General features: G+C 37.8%; 1 protein-coding gene across 3 annotated transcripts in view; it reads right to left on the bottom strand.

Moving 5' to 3' along the window:
- Positions 1-24946, bottom strand: part of IMMP2L (inner mitochondrial membrane peptidase subunit 2) — a 924620-nt gene that overhangs the window by 837602 nt on the left and 62072 nt on the right. For all 3 annotated transcript variants that reach the window (XR_010663655.1, XM_065938919.1, XM_065938918.1), the window contains exon 4: positions 1273-1376. Coding sequence is in view for 2 of the 3 variants with exons in the window: in XM_065938919.1 (XP_065794991.1) it covers positions 1273-1376 (104 nt within the window). In the remaining variant the exon portion in view is untranslated. The remainder of the gene's footprint in view (positions 1-1272; positions 1377-24946) is intronic.

The following is a 24946-nucleotide window of genomic DNA, read 5'->3' as shown; positions in this document are numbered from 1 at the left end:
ATAATGAGCACACGACAGGCTAACCCAGCATGGGAAGGTTGTTAAGGAGGCTGCAGAAACAGTTCCCTGAATGACAAAGTGAAAGGATACTACGAAGAGTAGTAATATTAAAGAAAGCACTCAGGAATATGAGAAGCATTAATCCCCATCCTTGGATGTCTGCCATACAAAACTCCACTCAAATTTATTTCATTAGTTACTGACCAGGTTTAGTTAATATGTTTTCAAATAAATCTGAGTAGAACAGGCTTGACTGAGACACATTTAGAAAACATCTCTTTCCACAAAGCAGTAACCAAAGGTAAGTAAGAACAAGTAGATAATGTTTTCTTTTACCAATTATAAATTATCACCCAATAATAAACAATTATTCTAATTCAAGAATCATAAGTTGGCAGTCTTCACCAAACAGTAGGATTTTACTATCATTAAAACAAATAACAGTAACTACTACATTAATCGCTTCCCCAATGAACTAACTGGCATAACAGGGAATCATATTAAAACATTTGTGTAAGTAGCTGAAAACAGTAGAAATTAGGCAAGTTCTGTAGCAGTCTTCTCAGGGTAAATTTACTTTTAAAATAAACAAACAAATCTCAAGTCTAAATCATTCAAACATTAGGAATATCATTGTGTCAGTCATGTACATTTTGACATTCCTTCTCTACGCTAAGATTGGAATGAAATTCTTCTTCCTGACCAGTCCTAATACTTTAACAGAGAAACAGTGCCACCTTTTGGTCCCAAACCAAAGCCTCCGGTCTACCATCTTCCAAACTTCCTTTTTTCAGTTAAATTACTAATATATATATATGTATGTATGTATGTATGTATGTACATGCCACTGAATTTCATGTCACATTTACAATGGTCTAGAAATATTTTGTAGCTACACAGCTAATAAAGTATGAGAGTAACATACAAGTTGCTTCCAAAATGCAATACTTCAAAATAACTCAAATACCAGATACATGTACTTTAGATCAATATAATAATTTCCAATCAATATTTCACTAAACACATTTTGCCAAAACCAAGTAAGTCAATCAATGGATAAATTTTAAGTATAACAGGAAAAAAATCTTTCATAGTATTGTCACATTTCAAAACAGATTTTGAAAAATGTATTACATTTTAAATGAACCTATTTAGTAACTGACTATATGGTCATTACATTAAATATTATATAAAAAACAGGGAATTACTAGCTAAATCAGATCATTATAAATCGTCTCCTATAGGAATATAGTATGTTTCTGATTTACTCACACTAATGACACAACATCACCACGTTGTACTTCAAAATTCCTCACTTTCCAGTGGTTCAAAAGCACCACATCAGATGACTGGCTGCCTCCAGGATTCAAAGAAGGCTAAAAAGTAAGAAGAAAGAGACACATCTGTCATTTGTAATTTTCAATCTTCATGGTTCCTTGCACTTCATAGCTGTAGTGCAGTGCAATAAAACATTTCCTAATACAGTAGCTTTCAATAAATTGCTGTTCTAAAATAACTGCAAATGATGAGTTTTCAAAAAGGCTCATTGGGATTCTTCACAGGTAACCAGAAAAAAAAAAAATTACCAATACTAATTTCAAAGGAAAATGTGCTAGATGGTCAACTCTTTACTAAACTCCCATAAAGAGGCATGGAAAATCGTAAGAAGAAATAAAAGAAAAAAGTGAATCAAGCCTCCCCATAGAATATTCAGATAGGACCTAATTCCATAGTAAGTACATGTGATTGCTCCATTTGGAGAGAAGAAACAACCTCAAATCAACCAGGAAAATACCATAGGAAGCAGTAAAGAGATCAGAAGTAGTGATGAAATAATCTTGGAAAATATGGGAATTTCCCACTTTGATCTCTCTTCTCTCCAGAGAGCTTCCAGGAAGGGTCCTGGCTTCCGCTTAAGCCTAGTAAGCAGCCTTCACCCTAGGATTTAGACAAATCTAGATATGCCTAAGAACCAATGGGGCAGACACTGAGAAACATTTTCTGTAAGAGTTTATCTGATGGTCAGGAATCATCTAGGCATAAGAAACTGATTAAGGAACCATAAAGCCAATAAATCTGTCACCTGGACAGAACTGCTGAAAAAGTCAATGGATATCAAGTCTGAAACTTGATGGAAGAATAAGAAAAAGTAGACGAGCTTTTTCACCACTGACTCTCCAGGGTCTCTGAGAACGCCATTGGTCTAAAAGAGCAATTGCTGTGGTGGTGGGGAAGGTGCTAAACCACAACAGAAGCTCCCCCCATTCACAGACGGTGGGGTGGCAGCAAGAGGAGACAGAGCCACAGAAACCAGGGCAGCAGCGAGCAAAACAGTACACGCCCAACAACACACTGTCCCTGGAGCAGTAGTGACATGGTGATGGTTTAATCTCTCAGTCGTGTCTGACTCTTGTGACCCCATGGACTGTAACCTGCCAGTCTCTGTCTATGAGATTTCCCAGGCAAGAATACTGGAGTGGGTTGCCATTTCCTTCTCCAGGGGATCTTCTCTACACAGGCATCCAACTCCTGCATTGCAGGAGGCTTCTTTGCAGACTGAGCCACTACGGAAGTCCCAGTAGTGACATACTCTTTTTTTAAAGATTCCTGGAATTGCTCGTAGATTTTCTAAAAAGCAGGTGTGGACAAAGGCGTAGAAATGTTGTGTGGGGGCTATTATTATGGCTTTATTTTTGACTCCCCAGATTTTTTGTGACCAAAAACTTATTAGTTATCCTTGGGGATCTCAAACACTCTTAAAGCGTTTGCAACTCCTTTATGTGATAATGCCTAAACATCTCTAACTTTAGTTTTGAATTCCCTGCTAATCCTCACTTGACTATCTGACATAAAATTCAATATTATTAAATGGAATTTATCATCATTTCCTAGCATAAAAATCTTCTCCCTTTTCTTACATCCTACTCACTATTTCCCCAGACAAGCAACTTAAAATCTTACTTACCCTTTTACTTCATATCCAACCAGTCACCAAGCTAAAGGGATTTTTTTTTCATAATGTCGTTCACTTAAGACCCATTTTGTCTATTCTCTCTTCTATCATCATATTTCAAGCACCAATCACCATATAACCCTTCACTGTTGTTTAGTTGCCAAGTCATGTCCAACTCTTTTGTAACCCCATGGACTGTAGTCACCAGACTCCTCTGTCCGTGGGATTTTCCAGGCAAGAACACTGGAGTGGGTAGCTATGTACCTATACTAATCAGTCTCTCACCTCCAACTCAAAAGTGAATGATTCTATTTCTTTCCAGCTGTAAGATTCTGAGAAAGTTACTTTGCTATACTTTGTTAAAGTATAACTTTGTTATACTTCAATTTCCTTACTAGTAAAATGGTGATATTTAGTAACTTTTCCCTAATTAGTAATTAAATAATAATAATATCCAATACTCACCAAGTGCTTACCATGTCCCAGGTATTATTCTAAGGGCTTAACAAATATTTACTTACTTGGTGAGATCATGCATTTAAAGTGCTTAGAATAGTTCTTGACGCCTAGTTAAGCTCTCAATAACTTTTATTAGTGATATAACTAAATCACAATTTTAATTAGAGGTAGTTTTGTACCCTTAGCCCAGGTTCTTCATCCAGCTTTATCTCTAATAAGAAACAGAGCTGCCCTGGCAGGACAAATCCAAGGGGCATTGTTGGGCCATGGTGCTAGGAAATGGAGCTTCTGGAGCCACTCAGTCAGGTTAGACTAAAAGCCAGGCTTCCATATGGGGTTTATTCTCTCTCATCCATATTTCTTATTCATACTTTCTCTTTCTTCCTCTCCTTCTCTACCCTTCAGTTCATTATCTTGCAAGCCCTTTCCCCTTATTTCTTTGTATTTTTCCTCCTTACATAACTGATGTGGTAAAGGTGGCCTAGGGGGAGAGCAACTGTACAATGAAAAGAAAAATCTACTTCCCACGGCACTTTCATTGGGTTCATTTCTTTTCCTTGCCATCAGAGAAGTGAAGAACAAAAGTGATTTAATTATTTCCAACTGTTCTTCCTTAGTCTCTTCTGTTGTTTTTCAAAAGTTTGTGATTACAACTCATAATAAAGACATTTTATACTGTATGCAAAGTACAAATGCACATATCTGAACAAAACATCACAAAACAATAATCATCTTTACCACAGATACCCTGATATCGTAATTTCTATTCTCTCCTAGTCCATGTTTTTAAAATCCTGTCTATATCAATCATATTAATTTCCCATTCACTATTATTGATTTTGGTAGTGGTGGTTTAGTCGTTAAGTCATTATTGATCCTGCAACCTAATAATCGAATATAACCCACAGTGCTAACATCATAGATTTAGACGATTCTTCTTTAGCCATTACCCTGTGAAGGTTGCTTTCGTCTAGAAGTCTACCTTCAGGTCTTTCATCTCTGTTTTAAATTATTTTCTTCAAAAATCTCATGAATATTCTAGGTGCAAACACCACCCATAGACCTATGACTCTTAAATGTGCAGTCCCAAATGACTTGCTCCTCTTCTATATGCAATCCATACCACTTCATACTACAACACTCAGAATGCAATAATGTCATATTTATTTTCCTGCCTCACAAGCAAGTAAGACGTACATTTTACCCATTACATCCCTTAGTTAAATTTATCCTCTACCCTCAACAGTTTTTCTGAGATTCTAGAACATGATTCCAACTGATTGTTCAGCATCAAATCTGATCAAGTCATTCTACTTAAAATCCTTTATAATAAGCTTCCCTGACTACCAACAAGACTGTCTTCAACATAAAAATCAACACACACATGACATGTAGGACCCTACCAATCCCTACTTATATTATTCCGTCAAGTGACACTCAACCACAAGCAGCACAAGTTACTTCCTCACACTCCCAAGACATGTTGTTCTTGTTCAGTTGCTAAGTCACGTCCAACTCTTTGTGACCCCATGGACTGCAGCACACCAGGCTTCCCTGTCCTTCACTATCTCCCAGAGTTTGCTCAAACTCATGTCTATAGAGTCAGTGATGCCATCCAACCATCTTATCCTCTGTCACCACCTTCTCTTGCTGCCTTCAATCTTTCTCAGATCAAGGTCTTCTACAGTGAGTCAGCTCTTTGCATCAGGTGGCCAAGGTATTGGAGCTTCAGCTTCAGCATGAGTCCTTTCAGTGAACATTCAGGATTGATTTTCCTTAGGATTGACTGGTTTGATCTCCTTGCTGCCCAAAGGACTCTAAAGAGTCTTCTCTAGCACAACACTTGGCAAACATCAAATCTTCAATGCTCAGCCTTCTTTGTGGTCCAACTCTCACATCCATACTTGACTCATGGAAAAACCACAGCTTTGACTATATGGACCTTTGTCAGCAAAGTGGCGTCACTACTTTTTAATATGCTGTCTAGGTTTGTCATAGCTTTCCTTTCAAGGAGCAAGTGTCTTAATCTCAAGGCTGCAGTCACCATCTGCAGTGATTTTGGAACCCAAGAAAATAAAGTTCACCACTGTTTCTACTTTTCCCCCATCTATTTGCCATGAAATGATGGGAGCACATGCCATGATCTTAGTTTTTTGAAAGTTACATTGTAGGCCAGTTTTTTCACTCTCCTCTTTCACCTTCATCAAGAGGCTCTTTAGTTCCTCTTCACTTTCTACCATTAGAGTTGTATCATCTGCATATCTGAGGCTGTTGATATTTCTCCTGACAATCTTGATTCCAGTTTGTGATTCACCCAGCCTGGCATTTTGCATCATGTACTCTGAATATAGGTTAAATAAGCAGAGTAACAATATACGGCCCTGATATACTACTTCTTTCTCAATTTTGAACCAGTTCTCTGTTCCATGTAAGGTTCTAACTGTTGCCTCTTGACCTGCATACAGGTTTCTGAGGAGACAGGTAAGGTGGTCTGGTATTCCCATCTTTTTATGAATTTCCCAGTCTGTTGTGATCCACATAGTCAAAGGCTTTCACGTAGTCAATGAAGCAGAAGTAGATTTTTTTTTTTTTAATTCCTTTCTTTTTACTATGATCCAACAGATGTTGGCAATTTGGTCTCTGGTTTCTCTGCCATTTCTAAATCCAGTTTGTACATCTGGAAGTCTTTGGTTCACGTACTGCTGAAGCCTAACTTGAAGGATTTTGAGCATTATCTTGCTAGCACGTAAATGACTACAATTGTGTGGTAGTTTGAACATTCTTTGGCATTGTCTTTCTTTGGAATTGGAATGAAAACTGACTTTTCCAGTCCTGTGGTCACTGCTTAGTTTTCCAAATTTGCTGGCATACTGAGTACAGTGCTTTAATAGTATCATCTTTTAGGATTTGAAATAATTCACTGGAATTCCATCACCTCCACTAGCTTTGTTCGTAGTAATGCTTCCTAAGGCCCACTTGGCTTTGCATTCTGGCTCTAGATGAGTGTTACAGTGACTACATCATCAAGGTTATCCAGGTCATTAAGACCTTTTTCATATATTTCTTCTGTGTATTCTTGCTACCTCTTCTTAGTATCTTCTGCTTGTTAGATTTCTTACGACTTCTGTCCTTTATTGTGCCCATCTTTGTTCCCTTGGTATCTCCAATTTTCTTGAAGAGATCTCCAGTCTTTGTCATTCTATTGTTTTCCTCAATTTCTCTGCATTGTTCACTTAAGGTTTTCTTATATCTCCTTGCTATTCTCTGGAACTCTGCATTTAGCTGAGTGTATCTTTTCTTTTCTCCTTTGGCTTTGCCTTCTCTTCTTTTCTCAGCTATTTTTAAGGCCTCCTCAGACAACCACTTTGCCTTCTTGCATTTTTTTTCTTTGGGGTGGTTTTGGTCACTGCCTCCTTTGCAGTGTTATGAACCTCCATCCATAGTTCTTCATCCATAGTTCCCAAGGCATTATATAAGCAAAATTTTTGACTAAAATGTTTCCCTCTTTCCCCTTCCCACCATTTAACTCATTCTTCAAAAAAACACTTGAATTCTGTGAGGCAATCTCCGAGGAATTCTTTCACATCACTCCTCACCTCTCCTCCTCATTCCCATCTTCAGTCTCCATTAGATAAACAAATGTCCCCAAGTTCCTCATCAAGACCTGTGACTCTTACTACCATAGAGGGTTTTTTTAATATTAACTTATTTAGCTGCATCAGGTCTTATTTATGGCATGTAGGATCCTTTTAGTTGAAGCATGCAAGATCTTTAGCTATGACTTGGGAACCATTGGTTCCCAAGAGTTATATGGATCTAGTTCCCCAGTAGATGGATCTAGTTCCCCGACCAGGAATCAAACCTGAGACCGACATTGGGAGCTCAGAGTCTTCACCACTGGACCACCAAGGATGCCCAAATAGAGCGGTTTTAAGCATTTTTATAATTATCTGATTGTCTCTCTTTCCAGGAGTATAAAAGCATTTTAAGAAGAGATTAGTTCTAAGTCTGTGTTTTTGATACCTAGGCAAGTATGGATATTAATACATTTTAATGGAAAGAATTTTTTAAAATAAACTAATGAAATTTACAAAGACTTTACAAATTAATATCCCCAATACAGAGCCCTTTTTCCATCTTAGACCCAAAGTCTACTTCTATATTACCTTCCTTAGTAAACAGTGTCACAATTCACCCAATCCCCTATTCCAGAAAATTTTGTCATTCTGAACTTCTAACTCTCTCTGAGTCCACTATCCTCAGACTTTCCCTCTTCCCAGAATGCCTCTTCCCTACATGGAAAAGTTCTATTTATCTTTCCAAGCCCAGCTCAGTCGATGATGACTTCTGTGAAGCCTTAAAACAGAAGCTGAAGTTTCCTTGAGGAAATTAGCAAATTACATGCTGGTACTCCACGGTTAGGGACAGAATAATCTCTAGAGACTCAAATCTTGACACCTGCATTCATCTTTCCCTTACAGAATCAATCATCCACCAACTTTTCTAATGTTAATTGTTAGAACCTAAAGGTAATGCCTTGTAAACTACAGATTCATGCAGGGGAAAGGAAAATCCCCAAAGCAAGCATGTCAAATTTCAAGCAGTAAAATATTAAAATCATCAGTCAACACCTGGAAGACCTTGTTTGATTTTATAAAAGAAACAATGGTTTCTTTTAACTTTCCTCTTCTGCACAAGGCTAAATTAATCATCTCCCAATCTGTGCTCCTGTAGCAATTCAGGTAAACTTCAGGGATAGCCCTTAAAACCTGATTATAGGTATCCACCTATACATACGACTCTTTCATTCACTTAACTGTAAGTTTCTCAGTTACAGGAACCATATTTCATGTTTGTATATACCCAACTCCAGAACAGTGGCTGGAAAATAGTATGTCTATACTTTTAAGCTTAAAAGATTAAAAGTATTTGAAAACATATTTAACTAAGATATTTCCCACCGAATGTACATTATGTTAACAATGTATACATCTCTTTCAAAGAAAACACACTCTGGATAAGTAAGCTTAGTAAGAAATTTCTTGTGTTGGGCCAACTAGGTAATTTAAGCCTTAAGAATAAAGTTGGACAGTACTTCACTAGTATCCATAATGAAATAATGCTAATCAGAACACGAATTTTTTCTTTACAGTTTATTTATAATAAAAAATACTTATGAATATGAATAACATTATTCATAAAGAAAAACTTCCTTTAATTGGGAAACTGTTCCTATACCACTATAAAAACCCATAGCTGTTTGTACTTCAATTAAACTTCCTTATAAAAAGAAAAAAAATTTACTTCTTAAGTCTTCTAAAGCAACTTTTCAGAAGAAAAATAATGCTCTAACTTCAAAATGAAAATATTATATAAGAAATGAAAGAAACTTCATTTGGATGCTGCAATTTTAGAAAAATTAGCAAAACCATGTTATTTCTTAGAAATTTTACATCTTGTTTTTCCCCCCTGTGGGAATGGCAGTTTGCTTCAGACAGAACAAGCAGTCCTTTCAAACCAAAGAAGTTATATGTATGAAATCTAAATTAAAAGTCATAAACTTTGGGAACTTGATGTAATCAGAGAGTCTATATTTTCTTGTCATGTTTTTAATACTTTAAATCCTAGATTTCCAGAGACTACATCAAAATTACAACCAACGGAAAATAACAAAGTTTTTTGAAGTAAGAAATAGCAGAGAATATTTAATTTAGGAGGTTTTTTTTTTAATTATAGTTGATTTACAATGTTGTGTTAGTTTCTGGTATACAGCAAAATGATCCAGTTGTACATTTTTTAAATATTATTTTCCATGTATATGTAACAGAATATATTCATTCTGGTTTTTTGTATTACTAGAATACTGTGCTATACAATAGGACCTTCTTATGTATCTATTTTATAAACAATAGTGTATATCTGCTAATTCCAAACTCCTAATTTACCCCTTCCCACTCTCCCCTTTGGTAATCATAAGTTTGCTTTCTACATCTGTGGACCTCTTTCTACTTTGTACATAAGATCGCTTGTATCATATTTTAGAGTCCACATATAAGTGACATCATATTCTCCTTCTGACTTACTTCATTTAATACGATAACCTCTAGGTCCATCCATGTTGCTCCAAATGTTATTATGTCATTCTTTATCCATTCATCTTTTGAAGGGCACTTAGGTTGCTTCCATGTCTTGGCTATCATAAATAGTGCACCTGTAAACACTGGGGTGCATGTATCTTTTCAAATTAGAGTTTTCTCCAAATAGCTGCCCAGGAGTGGGGGTGCTAGATCATATAGTAACCGTATTTTTCATTTTTTAAGGAACCTCAATAATGGTTTCCATAAGGCCAGCACCCATTTATATTCCTACCAACAATGTGGAACAATTACATTTCACCATGCCCTTTCCTATGTAGAAGTTTCTACCTGTATCTCAAAATGTGTGATTATATCAAACGTTCCTACCAGCAATGGAGATTTCCAGTAGTAAGAGGGAAGACATCACTAGTCATTGGGATTCCTGGCAAAACAAACCCAAAGGCAGTCCTGCCTTTCTTTTCTTAAATGAAGAAAAGAATTTTCTTTTCTTAAATGAAGAAAAGAATTTTCTTTTCTTGCATTCTCACACAATCAATTCCTTAACTTTTGCTGTGGAGCACTAGGATTAAAAAACAAACAACTTAGATAAGTCTTTTGGACATATACACACTGCTAAATTTAAAACAGATAACCAACGAGGACCTACTATACAGCTCAGGGAATGCTGCTCCATATTCTGTAATAACCTAAATGGGAAAAAAATTTGAAAAAGAATAGATACATGTATATCTATAACTGGAAAAAAAGAAAAAAATCAAACAACTTAGATAAATCTTTTGGATAGCCCTTACTCTAAAGAGAGAAAACTATGTTCAAATCTGGTCTCTACTTCCTTACTAGCCAGTCTGTGTGTGTGTGTGTGTGTGTGTGCTCACTCAGTCATGTTCAGTTCTTTGGACTGTAGCAAGTCAGGCTCCTTTGTCCATGGAATTTTTCCAGGCTAGAATACTGGAATGTGATGCCATTTCCTCCTCCAGGAGATCTTCCCAACCCAGGGATCAAACCCACATCTCCTTCATCCCTTGCACTGGCAGGTGGATTCTTTACCCACCTGGGAAACCCACTAGCCAGTTTATCTGGCACAGATTACTTAACCTTTTCAAACCTCATTTCCACATCTATAAAGTGGGCATTGCAGTGCCACCCAGCTCACAGGGTTGTTATGAGAATTAAAAGAGAGGAATAGGAAATTTTTTAACAGTGCATGATACCAGTCAACAAATATGATGATAATGATAACTATAGCAATTATAGGACAAAGGGAAACAAAATCAAGTACAATATCCTTTCCATAACATTCAAGACAAGATCAATCCTTTGCTTATTGCCTAGAATGTTCTTCCTTTTAAATACTGGCATATCTCTTCTTATTGCTCTTCACTTTATTATGCTTCACAGATACTGTGTTTTCACAAATTGAAGGTTTGTGTCAGTCCTGGATCAAGTCTACCAGTGCTATTTTTCCAACAATATATGTTCACTTCGTGTCTCTGTGTCACATTTTGGTAATCCTGGCAACATTTTGAACTTTCTCATTATTATGATACTTACTGTGGTGATCTGTGGTCAGTAATCTTTCATGTTATTACAGTTGTTTGGGGGCACCACAAACTGCACCCATGTAAGACAGCAAATTTAACTGATAAATGTCGTTTGTGGTTTGACTGCTCTACCAACTAGCCACTGCCCTGCTCTGGCCTCCCTATTCCCTGAGACACAACAATACTGAAAGTAGGCCCATGAATAACCTTACAATCACCTCTGTGTTCAAGTGAAAGAAAGAGTTGCACACAAGAGCTAGAAATGATTGAGCTTCATGAGGAAAGCATGTGGAAAGCCAAGAAAAGCCGAAAGCTAGGCCTCTTAAGCCAGTTACCCTAAATCAGCCAATTGTGAATGCAAAGGAAACGTATCGGCAGAAATTAAATGTACAACACCGGTGAACACACAAATGCTAAGAAAGTGAAATACCCTTATTGATGATATCGAGAAAATTTTAAGTCTAGAAGATCAAACTAGTCACAGCATTCTCTTTAGCCAAAGCCTAATCCACAGCCAAAGGCCCTAAATTTCTTCAGTTTTATGAAGACCAAGAGAGGTGAAGAAACTGCAGAAGGGAAGTTTGAAGCTGGCAGGGATGTTTCATGAGGTTAAAGGAAAGAAGCCATTTCCCTAACATCAGAGTACAAGGGGACATATCAAGCGTTGATGTAGAAGCTGCAGCAATTTATCTAGAAGATCTAGCTAAGAAAATTAATGATGGTGGCAACACTAAACAACTTATTTTCAATGTAGATGAAATACCCTTATACAAGAAGATACCATCCAGAACTTTCATAGCTAGATAGAAGTTAATGTCTGGTTTCAAAACCTCAAAGGACAGGCTGATCAGGGGCTAATGCAGCTGGAGACTAAGTGGAAGCAGTACTCCCTTGCCATTCTGAAAATCACAGGGCCTTTAAGAATTGTGCTAAACCTACTCTGCTTGTGCTCTGTAAATGGAACAAAGAAGTCTGAATTACAGCACATCTGTTTACAACATGGTTTCCTGAATATTTTAAGGTCTGTGGAGACATATTGCTCAGGAAAAAAAAAAAATTCCTTTCAAAACAGTACTGCTCATTGACAATGCACCTGGTTCTCAAAAAGCTCTGATGGCTATGTTGCTGTTTAGTCACTCAGTCATGTCTAACTCGTCTGCAATCCCATTGACTATAGCCTACCAGGCTCCTCTGTCCATGGAATTTTCCAGGCAAGAATACTGGAGTGGGTTACCATATCCTTCTCAAAGGGATCTTCTGTAGCCCAGAGATCAAACCCGAGTCTCCTGCATTAGCAGGCAGATTCTTTACTACTGAGCCACCAAGGAAGCCCTCTGATGGATATATTATACAATAAGACTAATGTTTTCATGCCTGTTAACACAACATCCATTCTGCAGTCCATAAATCAGAGTAACTTCCACTTTCAAGTTTCATTATTTAAGAAATACATTTTCAGACCTAAGAATAAAGATCCTTGGTACTTTAAAAACACACACACACACAAACACACACACACATTTTTGTAACTCCATAGCCTTAGCTGTCAACCTTAGCCACCACAGTCAATGATTTCTTGGATGGATCAGGGCAAAGTCAATTGAAAACCTACTTTATAGAGTACACCATTCTAGATGCCATTAAAAAACCTTTGTAATTCATGGGAAGAGGTCAAAATACCAACATTAGCAGAAGTTTGGAAGAAGGTGATTCCAGCCCTCATGGATGACTTTGAGGCATTCAAGACTTCAGGGAAATAAGTCATTACAGACGTGGTAGAAAAAGAAAGGAACTAGAATTAGAAGTAGAGCCTAAAGATGTGACTGAATTGCTACAATCTCATGAAACACTAAAGGATGAGGAGTTGCTCCTTACTGAGCAAAGAAAGTGGTTTCTTGAGATGGAATCTACCTCTGGTGAAGATGATGAGAAGACTGCTGACATGATAACAAGGACCCAGAGTATTACACAACCTCTGTTAATAAAGCTTTGGCAGGTTTTGAGAGGACTGATTCCAATTCTGCAGAAGTTCTACTGCTATCTAATAACAGCACAAGCTATAGAGATACTCTTCATGAAAGGAAGAGTCAATCAATGCAGCAAACTTCATTTTTGTCTCATTTTGAGAAATTCCTACAGCCATCCCAACTTACAGCAACCACCACCCCGATGAGTCAGCAGTCAGCAACAATGAGACACAACCTGACACCAGCAGAAAGATTATGAAGAGCTAAAGGCTTAGAAGCTAAGTAATAAAGTATTTTTTAATTAAGTAATGCTCAGTGATAAAGATAAAGGATCCATTTGCCAATGAAAGAGACATGGGTTTGATCCTTCAGTCGAGAAGATGCTCTGGAGAAGGAAATAGCAACCCACTCCAGTATTCCTCTCTGGGAAATCCCACGACAGAGGAGCCTGGCAGACTACAGTGCATGGTGTCGCAAAGAGTCAGACACTTAGCAACTGAACAACAACAACAAACACTTTATTTTTAGATATAATGCTCTTGCACTTAACAGACTATATACAATGTAAACGTAACTGTTATATGCAATGGGAAACAAACAAAAACATCTTATGCGTTGCTTTACACTATTCACTTTACTGAGGTGGTCTGAAACCACTTTCAATATCTCTGAGGTATGCCTAAACTAATCTGGAAGTCTTCAGGCTGAAATTTTTACTACCGCCGCACACCCACCAGGCTTCCCTGGCAAAGAATCCGCCTGCAATGCAGGAGACCTGAGTTTGATCCCTGAGTCAGGAAGATCCCCTGGAGAAGGAAATGGCAACCCACTCCAGTACTATTGCCTGGAGAATTCTATGGACAGAGGAGTGGGACAGACTGCAGTCCAAGAATCGCAGTCGGACATGACTGTGCGACTTTTTCACACACCCCCACTACTAAATTCTTTGTGCAGTGTTTCATGTCATCTAAGCAAATAAAGTAAGTCTATTTTTAGATTTCAATTGTTCTGCCTCTAGGAATTAACCCAGAAAAAACTTCAATGTGCATAACTACTGAAAAATAGCTTCTTCAGACACATTATGCTCATTATGTTTTTAAGTTTCATTTTTAAAACATACATACATATACAAATAAAGGTACACATTAAAAAAATCTAAGTTCTTAGCTCTGGTTGATGAAATATAATTTTCTTTTCCTTTCTTTTGCTTTTGGAAAAATTTTAAGTTACATGAAAAAAAGGTTAAATGCTTTGCTCAGACCTAAGTACTATATCATTCGCTCTAAGAAAGACCATATAAGTCAGCAGATTTCAACAGATGTTAGTAAATTATCCTAAAGCTTGAAACAGCAGGTATCAAACCTGCTTTAGAAACAAATATAACACAGAAGTTGAGCTTTAATGTTCTCTCTGATCAAAGACGATGTAGAAGGATTTTTATTCCTCCTACAAACAAATATTATTGTCAAGGTATCCTAAATTCTCAGCTTGTGCCTAAGTGCAAATCATATGCAGTTGGGGAAAAATTTATGTCTTGATTTAGGAAAATAAAACTCCCCTAGAGAATTAAAGAGAGACATGATAGATTTCTCACCTTGTAAGATTTAGCCACAGCCATCCATCAGTACATGGTATTATTACAGTTTCAATTTTTCCTATAAACCTCTCATTCATTTATTTTCTCTTTCACTTAATTAAAAAAAAAAAAGTCCACAACCACAATTCACTAACAATGATCTACCAACAAAGCCCAGTTTTAACCTCACTTCTTTGGGAGCTGTACTGTCAACCTTTTCAGACCTCTATAAAGAGCACCACCCACTCTGCCTATATATACAATCTAAAATATTTAAATAGAACTTTGTGCTTTTCTGGCTTCCCTGATAGTTCAGTTGGTAAAAAAAAAAAAATCTGCCTGCAATTCAGGAGATCCCAGTTCAGGGTTGGGAGGATTCCCTGGAGAAGGGAATGGCTACCCACTCCAGTATTCTGGCCTAGAGAATTTCATGGACTGTATAGTGATGGGGCTGCAAAGAGTTGGACACGACTGAGCGATTTTCATTTGTGCTTTTCAATGACATAGTCCCCAGTTGCAGCCATGAGGAACCAATAGTGGCCCTCAGACTTCCTTTGAAGAACCATTATTTTAGGGAAATTATTGGGGTGGGGGGTGGGGGTGGAGGACTATTAAAGTAAGAGAAGAAACTGATATAGTACTCTACTGTAAACTTTTAACATTGTAGCACTAGCCAGGAAGCAATGAAGTATAGTTACGATAAATGTATATTCTGGCCATAAAATTATTATTATTATTATTATTATTATTAGATGGCATACTTTTGAAAGAACATGCATAAGATGGTCTAAAATACCATCTTCCTTCTGTTACCATTCAGGTGTCTTACAGTTTGCATTATACAGTGGAAGTGAGAAATAGATTTAAGGGACTAGATCTGATAGACAGTGTCTGATGAACTATGGATGGAGGTTCGTGAAATTGTACAGGAGACAGGGATCAAAACAATCCCCAAGAAAAAGAAATGCAAAAAAGCAAAATGGCTCTCTCAGGAGGCCTTACAAATAGCTGTAAAAAGAAGAGAAGTAAGAAGCAAAGGAGAAAAGGAAAGATATACCCATTTGAATGCACAGTTCCAAAGAATAGCAAGGAGAGATAAGAAAGTCTTCCTCAGGGATCAATGCAAAGAAACAGAGGAAAACAATAGAATGGGAAACACTAGAGATCTCTTCAAGATAATTAGAGATACCAAAGGAACATTTCATCCAAAGATGGGCTCAATAAAGGACAGAAATGGTAGGGACCTAACAGAAGCAGAAGATATTAAGAAGAGGTGGCAAGAATACACAGAACTGTACAAAAAAGATCTTCATGACCCAGATAGTCAAGATGGTGTGATCACTCACATAGAGCCAGACATCCTGGAGTGTGAAGTCAAGTGGGCCTTAAGGAGCTTCACTATGAACAAAGCTAGTGCAGGTGATGGAATTCCAGTTGAGCTATTTCAAATCCTAAAAGATGATCCTGTGAAAGTGCTGCACTCAATACACCAGCAAACTTGGAAAACTCAGCAGTGGCCACAGGACTTGGAAAGGTCAGTTTTCATTCCAATTCCTAAGAAAGGCAATGCCAAAGAATGCTCAAACTACTGCACAATTACACTCATCTTACACGCTAATAAAGTAATGCCTAAAACTCTGCAAGCCAGGCTTCAACAATACGTGAACCATGAACTTCCATATGTTCCAGCTGGTTTTAGAAAAGGCAGAGGAACCAGAGATCAAATTGCCAACATCCGCTGGATCATTGAAAAAGCAAGAGAGTTCCAGAAAAGCATCTATTTCTGCTTTATTGATTATGTCAAAGCCTGTGACTGAGTGGATCACAATGAACTGTGGAAAAGTCTGAAAGAGATGGGAATACCAGACCACTTGACCTGCCTCTTGAGAAATCTGTATGCAGGTCAGGAAGCAATAATTAGAACTGGACATGGAACAATAGACTGGTTCCAAATAAGAAAAGGAGTATGTCAAGGCTGTCTATTGTCACCCTGCTTATTTAACTTATATGCAGAGTACATCATGAGAAACGCTGGGCTGGATGAAGCACAAGCTGGAGGCAAGATTGCCGGGAAAAATATCAATAACCTCAGATATGCAGATGACACCACCCTTATGGCAGAAAGTGAAGAAGAACTAAAGAGCCTCTTGATGAAAGTGAAAGAGGAGAGTGAAAAAGTTGGCTTAAAGCTCAACATTCAGAAAACTAAGATCATGGCATCTGGTCCCATCACTTCATGGGAAATAGATGGGGAAACTGGAAACAGTGGCTGACTTTATTTTTTGGGGCTCCAAAATCACTGCAGATGGTGACTGTGGCCATGAAATTAAAAGAAGCTTACTCCTTGTAAGGAAAGTTATGACCAACCTAGACAGCATATTAAAAAGCAGAGACATTACTTTGCCAACAAAGGTCCGTCTAGTCAAGGCTATGGTTTTTCCAGTAGTCATGTATGGATGTGAGAGTTGGACTATAAAGACAGCTGAGCACCAAAGAATTGATATTTTTGAACTGTGGTATTGGAGGAGAGTCTTGAGAGTCCCTTGAACTGCAGGGAGATGTCCATCCTAAAGGAAATCAGTCCTGAATATTCACTGGAAGGACTGATGCTGAAGCGGAAACTCCAATACTTATGCCACCTGATGCGAAGAGCCGAATCATTTGAAAAGACCCTGACGCTGGGTAAGACTGAAGGCAGGAGGAGAAGCAGACAACATAGGATGAGAGGGCTGGATGGCATCGCCGACTCAAGGGACATGAGTTTGGGTAAACTCCGGGAGTTGGTGAGAGACAGGGAGGCCTGACGCACTGTGGTCCATGGGGTCACGAATAGTCAGACAAAACTGAGCAACTGAACTGAACTGAACTGAACTGTTTGCATGGCTTCTAGAGTTACCAGATTTGTCTTACTAGGTGTGCATAATAAAATGGACTATGCTGTACCCAAGTCTGCATGAAGCTTTAAAGAGGAGCACTTTTTCCAGGTAAAAGGTACTTATTACCCATAGCCTTTAATACTTGACCCCCTACAATGACCATCCATCTAATTTAAAAATTAATCAAACTTTTGACCTCAGAGCCCTTAACCTGGCAAGGTGATTAAAACCTAGAGTCATATATACATACTCAGTTACACTTGAGTGCTACAAGGAAGAAACTCAAATCATAAAGCATCTCAGGAAATTTATACTTATTAAGTCCTAGTTACATTTGACACTTTATTAGTAAGTATAGAATAATGGGCTCCTCACACCTGCTCCAATGTCCAGAGGCTGCCCACAGGAGCATTTGGCAATAAACAGTAAGTCCCACAGAGAAAGTCCCTTTCATAGAGTTATTTCAGAGCTCTGACTTAGACCAGTTACCACACCTTGGCCAGACAATCCTGGCAGCCTCTCTCTGCTCACATGTGTAGACTTCGTACAGGTTTCACATGAGCTGGAACAGAGATATATTTTTATATGTCCAAATTAAAAGGCAACAAAGGATGCCTTCATTAAGGAAGTGAAGCTATAAAAATTCGTTTGTGCTTTCTTTCACTCTTTCATTCCCTCATCACTGAAAAACTCCTGAATTCCAATTCTGCCAAGCATTGTGTTAGAAAATGGGATTCCATATCCTTGAAAGCCCAGATATGAATCTAATCACATTTTATTCAGAGATTTAAGAGCTTTTAAAAAAATATTCACTTTAAATTGAGGTGACTATTTTCCTCACCCTTTTGATATTTCTGCATGAAATTTTATTCACATAAAAATAACTTGTATTTCTGTAGATACTAAATTTCTCAACTTTTCTTCAAAAAGCAAGCCTTTAAAGCTATATTAATAAATTTTTTAATGGATACATACCATTTTAACGTAGAAGTAGAGTGAGTTGCTATTTTTTCATTCTCCTAGACTTAACTTGTATTCTTTATATACAGAGAGTGATACATCAAAGTTTTACAGACACTCCCATATATTGTTTGCACAAATAAAAATCTTTACTAACTATTCAAAAGGTGATTTGTCAAAATATATCTAAAGTCTTTAAAGTGGTCTTATCCTTAGGCCTAAAAATGTCATATTTAGAAAGTTATCCTCAGGAAATAATCAAAAACATGTATAAGGATGCTCATCTTGCATTATTTATAATAGCTTAATACTTAAGCCAACCTAAATACAAGTAAGAGAAAACTGATTAAAATAGTAATGGTTAAACCATGTGGTATATGGATACCAAGAGTGAAAGTGAAGTCGCTCAGTCGTGTCCAATGCTTTGCGACCTCATGGACTGTAGACTACCAGACTACACTAGATACTAGATGTTATTAAAAATCACATTGCAGAGAAATATTTAAGGATATTTGGGTATGTTTGGTAAAATAAATTAGGTGAAAATGTGATAAATGGAAAAAAATAAATTGGTGGGATCAAGTTTAGAAAGGGAAGGGAGAAAAGAAAAGGAGGGAGGCAGGGTGGGAGAAAGGAAAATTGCAGAAAGGGTAGGAGAAACTTATAATGGTTTAGAAATGCAAACTTTTAAGTCAAAAGTCTGGGTGTAAATCTTTGTAATCTTCAACAGATTAATCTCTCTACTCTTTCTTCATCTGTAAAATGGATTAGTAATAGTTCCTTCATCATAGGATTTTCAGGCATTTAAACTACTTTATTTAAAGTGAATACAATACTATAATGCCTGGAACACATAGATCAGTCAGTATTTTTTAACTGTGAGCTTCGTACAATAACATCTTAGAGTAACTAATTTTGGAAGGTGGTATAGATTATTTTTATTTTGTGTATTTTTTTATATTTTCCAAGTTTTCTTCAATCAAAATGTAATGCTTTTAAAGGAAAAATGAAGCAATTAACTTTCTAAAATGAAAAAAGAGCATTTGATTCTTAGACCCTTTTATTACAAATACTTTTTAAGTTTTCTGTCTTTTTAATAAATTCTCTAGTGTTTAAGCATCCCCTTTATTCAGATCACTGTAACTAGACTGCAAGGGTACATTCTGCAAACTTTCTGGTTCAATGCAATAATTCAGTTACTACAAAACACTACTATTAAACATGTGTATGGTGTTCCCTGCTAATAAAACAGATATTGAGATAGCTATTCAAATTAATAGTTTTAATTATGAAATAGATGATATACAATTAATGAAATATTAAATTGAGATAATAAACATGTCTACATATTAACAAGAAGATAGATTATTATATGTAATCCAAGTCAGCTACATAGATATGTCTATGTACTGACACCAAGATACATCTATATACCAATGAATCTTCAACATCCTCATAAAACTGAATAAGTCTTTCTTATTCACTGCTATGTCCTTCCCCATTGCCCAGAAGAAATCATGTTTCCCTCTGATGCATGCATCCTCCTGACCTAAAAAGAAGTTCATAGTAAGGTGTGAAGCAACATCAAGAAGTTGGCTCAACAAATAAAAAGGATTTTAGAAGGATGCTGGAATTATTTCGTCAGGCGTACATAACTGAAAAGTCCAACCTCCCAAACAGGTACAGGGCACAGTGATCTAGTCACTTCACTTTACTATATCTGTGAACAAATCTGTGAAGATAAAACCATGGATTTTAGATCCTTTAGCTCTTCATTGCTGAACCTGATACTGCATCATATTGGGGGTGGGGGTAGACTTCATTCTAGCAGCATGATTGGATATTGGTAGAAATTTTGGTCCATGGAACTTCTGAATTACATAAATTAAAGCTATTAGAATGGAAGGGATGAAAAAAAAATGGAAGGGATTAGAAAACAAAGAACCTACTGAAAGGAATCAAAAACCATTGTGGCAGAGGAAAGGGACAAAAGCAAATAATCCTTAAATTACACACCTGCTGCTATAAAACAAACTACACCAAAACTTAAAACAACAATCAGTTATCTATTCTTGGTTCTTCATTTAGGCTACGCTGAATGACTAATCTGCTGCCCTGGTGGCTCAAGCGTAAAGAATCCAACTGCCAATGTAGGAGGCTCAAGTTCAATCCCTGATTCAGGCAATGAAACGGCAACCCACTCCAGTATCCTTGCCTGGGAAGTCCCATGAAGAGAGGACCTGGTGGGCTGGAGTCCATGGGGTCACAAGAGTCGGACACAACTGAGCAACCAAACCACCACCACCAAATGACTAACTGAGAGGTTAGTCAGCCAGTTTGACTTGAGATTATTCAGGCAACTGCAGTCATAGAGACAGCAGTGATGTCAGAGAACAAGCCCCACTGTGCAAGCTTCTAAAAAGCCTCTGTTGAGTAATGTCTGCTATCATTCCTCTGGCCAAAGGAAGTCCTATGACCAAGTCAAGAGTCAGGGAAGTGGTCTACAAAAGAGCTTGAGAACCAAAAGGCATGACTCATGGGGGTTGGGGACAGGGGAGGTGAAGTTAATGTAACACTCTTGAAGTCTTGCCCTCTGGCCCCAGTGAATCACATCCCTCCCACATGCAGACACGTGGGACCCTTTCCAGGATTCCCAACGTCTCCTCTGATTTCTGCAAAAGGATCAAAGTCTATTACCTCATAATATGCACCAGTTCTAAATATGGATGAGAATCCTAGGGTATAGCTTGAATGCAGCTCATCTTGAATCAGAGGTTTACAAAGCAAAAAGAGAAACTGTCTGTCCCCCAAATAGGCAACATACAATGGAAAGACAGGGACAGTAAAACTGCAATAAATTTTAAAAGGGAAGAGGAGAAACACAGAAGTCATTTCTCCACAGCAGGTCTAAAACCCAGCAGCAGGTGTTTTGAGAGCCTCACACCTCAGGAACAGGAATGTTCCTTTTGTTAGGGCCCACTTCTGTTCTCTGGAATGGTTTACTAGTCTATTCTCCAGGGCTCTTAGCTTTCCCTCTGGGCTTTGCGTGCATGCTCAGTCACTTCAGTCATGTCCAACTCTGCGCAACTCTATGGACTGTAGCCTGCCAGGTTCCTCTATCCTTGGCAACCTCCAGACAAGAATACTGGAGTGGGTTGCCATGCCCTTCTCCAGGGGAATCTTCCCAATCCAGGGATCGAACCTACGTTCTCCCATCTCCTGCACTGGCAGGCAGGTTCTTTACCACTAGCACCATCTAGGCTTTGGGGTTCTTTTTAAACAGAAATGCTTCTATTCTGAGGAAATTGAGGCCCAGAGGCCTTTTTTTAAACTGACTTTCCCTTTTAGTATAAGCCAATTCCAACCCTTTAAAACTTTATTGACTTTCTATTCATTTAACTGAGGTTCACTCTATTCCCCTTAAACTATAACCATAACTCTTTTTCAAACTAGACCTTTCTCTAATTTTGAAGTGTTGGGTTGCTAGGGCACAAAACCCTTAACATTCTTATGATCGTATCATCCTTTTCATCTAGCTAAAAGGATCTACCTTAAATTTTTCTAAGGTCTTAATAAAGAATACTTGATATTTACTCCAGACCACTTCTCCCTACGAGAATCTTTTGCCTGCCAGAGACAACTAAAGACAGTTTTACTTTCCAACACAGAAATTTCTGGGCACCCTTTACTTCCTCTAATTTCTGCTTTAAGTTCAATTCTCTCTCTCCATACCTTACACAGAGCTATCAGAAGCCAGCTGACAATTTCAATGTTCTGCCTGGATCTGCAGCCAGATCCACAAATTCAGTACATAGATCTTCTGCATTCTAAGTTCCTGCAGGTAATAGCTTTTAAAATTGTTTCAGTACCATAAAAATGGGTCACCACCACTCCAATCTCCAAAAATAGTTTCCTCACCACCTTTCAAGCTTCCATTGACAGTTGTTTGTCATTTTCCCAGCCTCTGCCAACAATCCCATCACCATTTTTCTAGCCCCCAACTGCCACCCAGTCCCAAAACCAATGAGACACATTTTAGGATCTTGTTATGTCAGCACCTCACTAATAACAACCAGTTTTTGTTTCAGTTACCTACTGCTTCCTAATAAATCATTCCAAAACTGTGTCTTAAAAGAACAACCATTTATTTGATTGTGATGCTGCAATTTGGGCTCTAGTCAGTGGGGCAGATTCTCTGCTGCTCTCTCCTGTGGTCACTCAGGGGGCCATAACCATCTGGGGCTCAAATGGAACTGAAAAGCCCAACATGGCCCTAGTCACATGTCAGGCACCTACCTGGGGCTTGTTGGCCAGAATGCCTCTTTGGTCCTCCAATGTCCCCTCCAGCAGCATAGCCTGAGTGTCTTGCATGTTCCCAGTTCACAAGTGCTTACCAAGTTTCCACTGATCCTAGCAAGGCACAAGGCCAGAGTCAATGTGCGGGTGTGGGGGGTGGGGGCAACTATATAAACAACAAGGGAGGTATGATTCATTGAGGGGCAATTACTGTAAAAATCTACAAATCTCCCATCCAAAAACTGACGCTTTCAAACTGCGGTGCTGGAGAAGACTCTTGAGAGTCCTTTGGACTACAAGGAGCTCAAATCAGTCAATCCTAAAGGAAATCAACCCTGACTATTCATTGGAAGGACTAGTGCTGAAGCTGAAACTCCAGTACTTTGGCCACCTGATGCGAAGAGCCGACTCATTGGAAAAGACCCTGATGCTGGGAAAGATTAAGGACAAGAAGAGAAGGGGCAACAGAGATTGAAATGGTTGGATGTCATCACCGAATCAATGAACATGAGTTTGAGCAAACTCCAGGAGATAGTGAAGGACAGGGAAGCCTGGCGTGCTGCAGTCCATGTGGTCACAGAGCATCAGACAGGACTTAGTGACACATGTTTTCAGACACAACTGAACAATACAGCTGGTAAAACAAATAAACTAAATTTAAAAAATTAATAGATAACTATCATTAATAGTAGTTAACTATCATTAAGAGATAACTAGAAAATGTAGGTCACACATTTTTAAAGATTTAATAAAGTAGGAAGATAACATAAAAGGAAAATTAGGAAGAAGAAATAAAAATAAAGTTTAGAAATTCTAAAAATCAAAAATGAAAATATTATAAATTTATATAACAATTGGTATGAGGTTAGAAACAAAAATAAGCTAAAACTAGCCCAAGTATATGGTGAATAACTCAACAAACAAACAAAAATATTAAAAAATTACTAAGAGAATTCAAAGGCTTGACAAACCAAGGCAATCAGGATTTTTCAAGCAAAAGTAGTTCTCATTTTGGCAAATCGCCCAACAATCTGTCATACCCAAGAGCTGGGACTCTATGGAAAAAACAACAAGAATTCTCAAACGTGAGTATTTACAGAGCTTGTCACAATGCAGATTCCAAGGTCCCAGCAGTGATTCTAATTCCACAGATATGAAATGGGGCTCAGGTACCCAAGTAGTGTTAATTTAAAAGACCCAAAGACAACACTAACTACTACAAGGGCTTTCTCAGACCACGGGCCTCCCTATCTTTTGTGTGTTGCATTTACTGCTTGAAGTTCTTATGACAAGCCCACCTTTAAAATGTCAGAATCAAGGGCTAACATGCTCCACGTCCTTAGCTAATAGCTCAGTGTGAGCAGCTTTGCCTTTCAATCCTCCCTCTTGCAGTAAAGCAGCATTTTTCATATTACAGGTCATGACCAATGAATGAGTCATAGAATCAATTTAATGGGTTGCGACCAAAATAGAAAATATCAGAGGGCATTGCACATAATGATGGCAATTACAGTTTAAGTACTGTTACATGAAACTTTTGTTTCAGTCATGTGTCTGTGTGTACAATGAAAATCTATGATATGAGTCATAGGTAAAAAGGTTTGAAAATTTCTGCTATAAAGAATATGATGGAGTCATCAAGGAGCTAAAAGTTTTTCAGGTGAAAAGTGCAGAAACACCCTCAAATTCAAAGGAAAAAAAATTTAATGATGATAATTTCATTTTATCATTATTGCTGTAGGGTTTAATTATTCAGGCACTTCAATGCTTCAAAGAACAAATTTAATATGCAGTTATTAAGCATCCCCATGAACAGGTAGGTGAGAGGAATATGGTCCCTATCCTTTAGAAGCTTATAGTATTAACATGTGGTTAAGATGACTAGAGAACAATATTAAAAAAAAAAAGTATAATCATAAGTTAAATTTACAGGGCTGTAAGATTTCAAACAAGTGAATGATGAGATTAGGGAAAGTTGTATGAAAACAACCAAATTTGAGTTTAGTTTTAAAGGAAGTGTAAAACAAGAAAAAGCAGAGAGGAAATGGTATAGTATTAAGTCTCACTGTATAACCAAACTAGGCTAACTGTGAAAAGAATCTCCAAAGCTCAAGTGTATGACACAACGGTAAGTGGATTTACTACACCCGGTCATTGAGAAACCCAGGTTCTTTCTATATGGTAGATTCACCATCTCGCCTGTTGTCTGAGTCCTCAACC

Source organism: Muntiacus reevesi, chromosome 6 (assembly GCF_963930625.1).
Source record: "Muntiacus reevesi chromosome 6, mMunRee1.1, whole genome shotgun sequence".
In the NCBI taxonomy this organism is placed as follows: domain Eukaryota; kingdom Metazoa; phylum Chordata; class Mammalia; order Artiodactyla; family Cervidae; genus Muntiacus; species Muntiacus reevesi.
The sequence above is the reverse complement of the archived record's forward strand: the minus strand, read 5'-3'. Positions and strand labels throughout refer to the sequence as shown.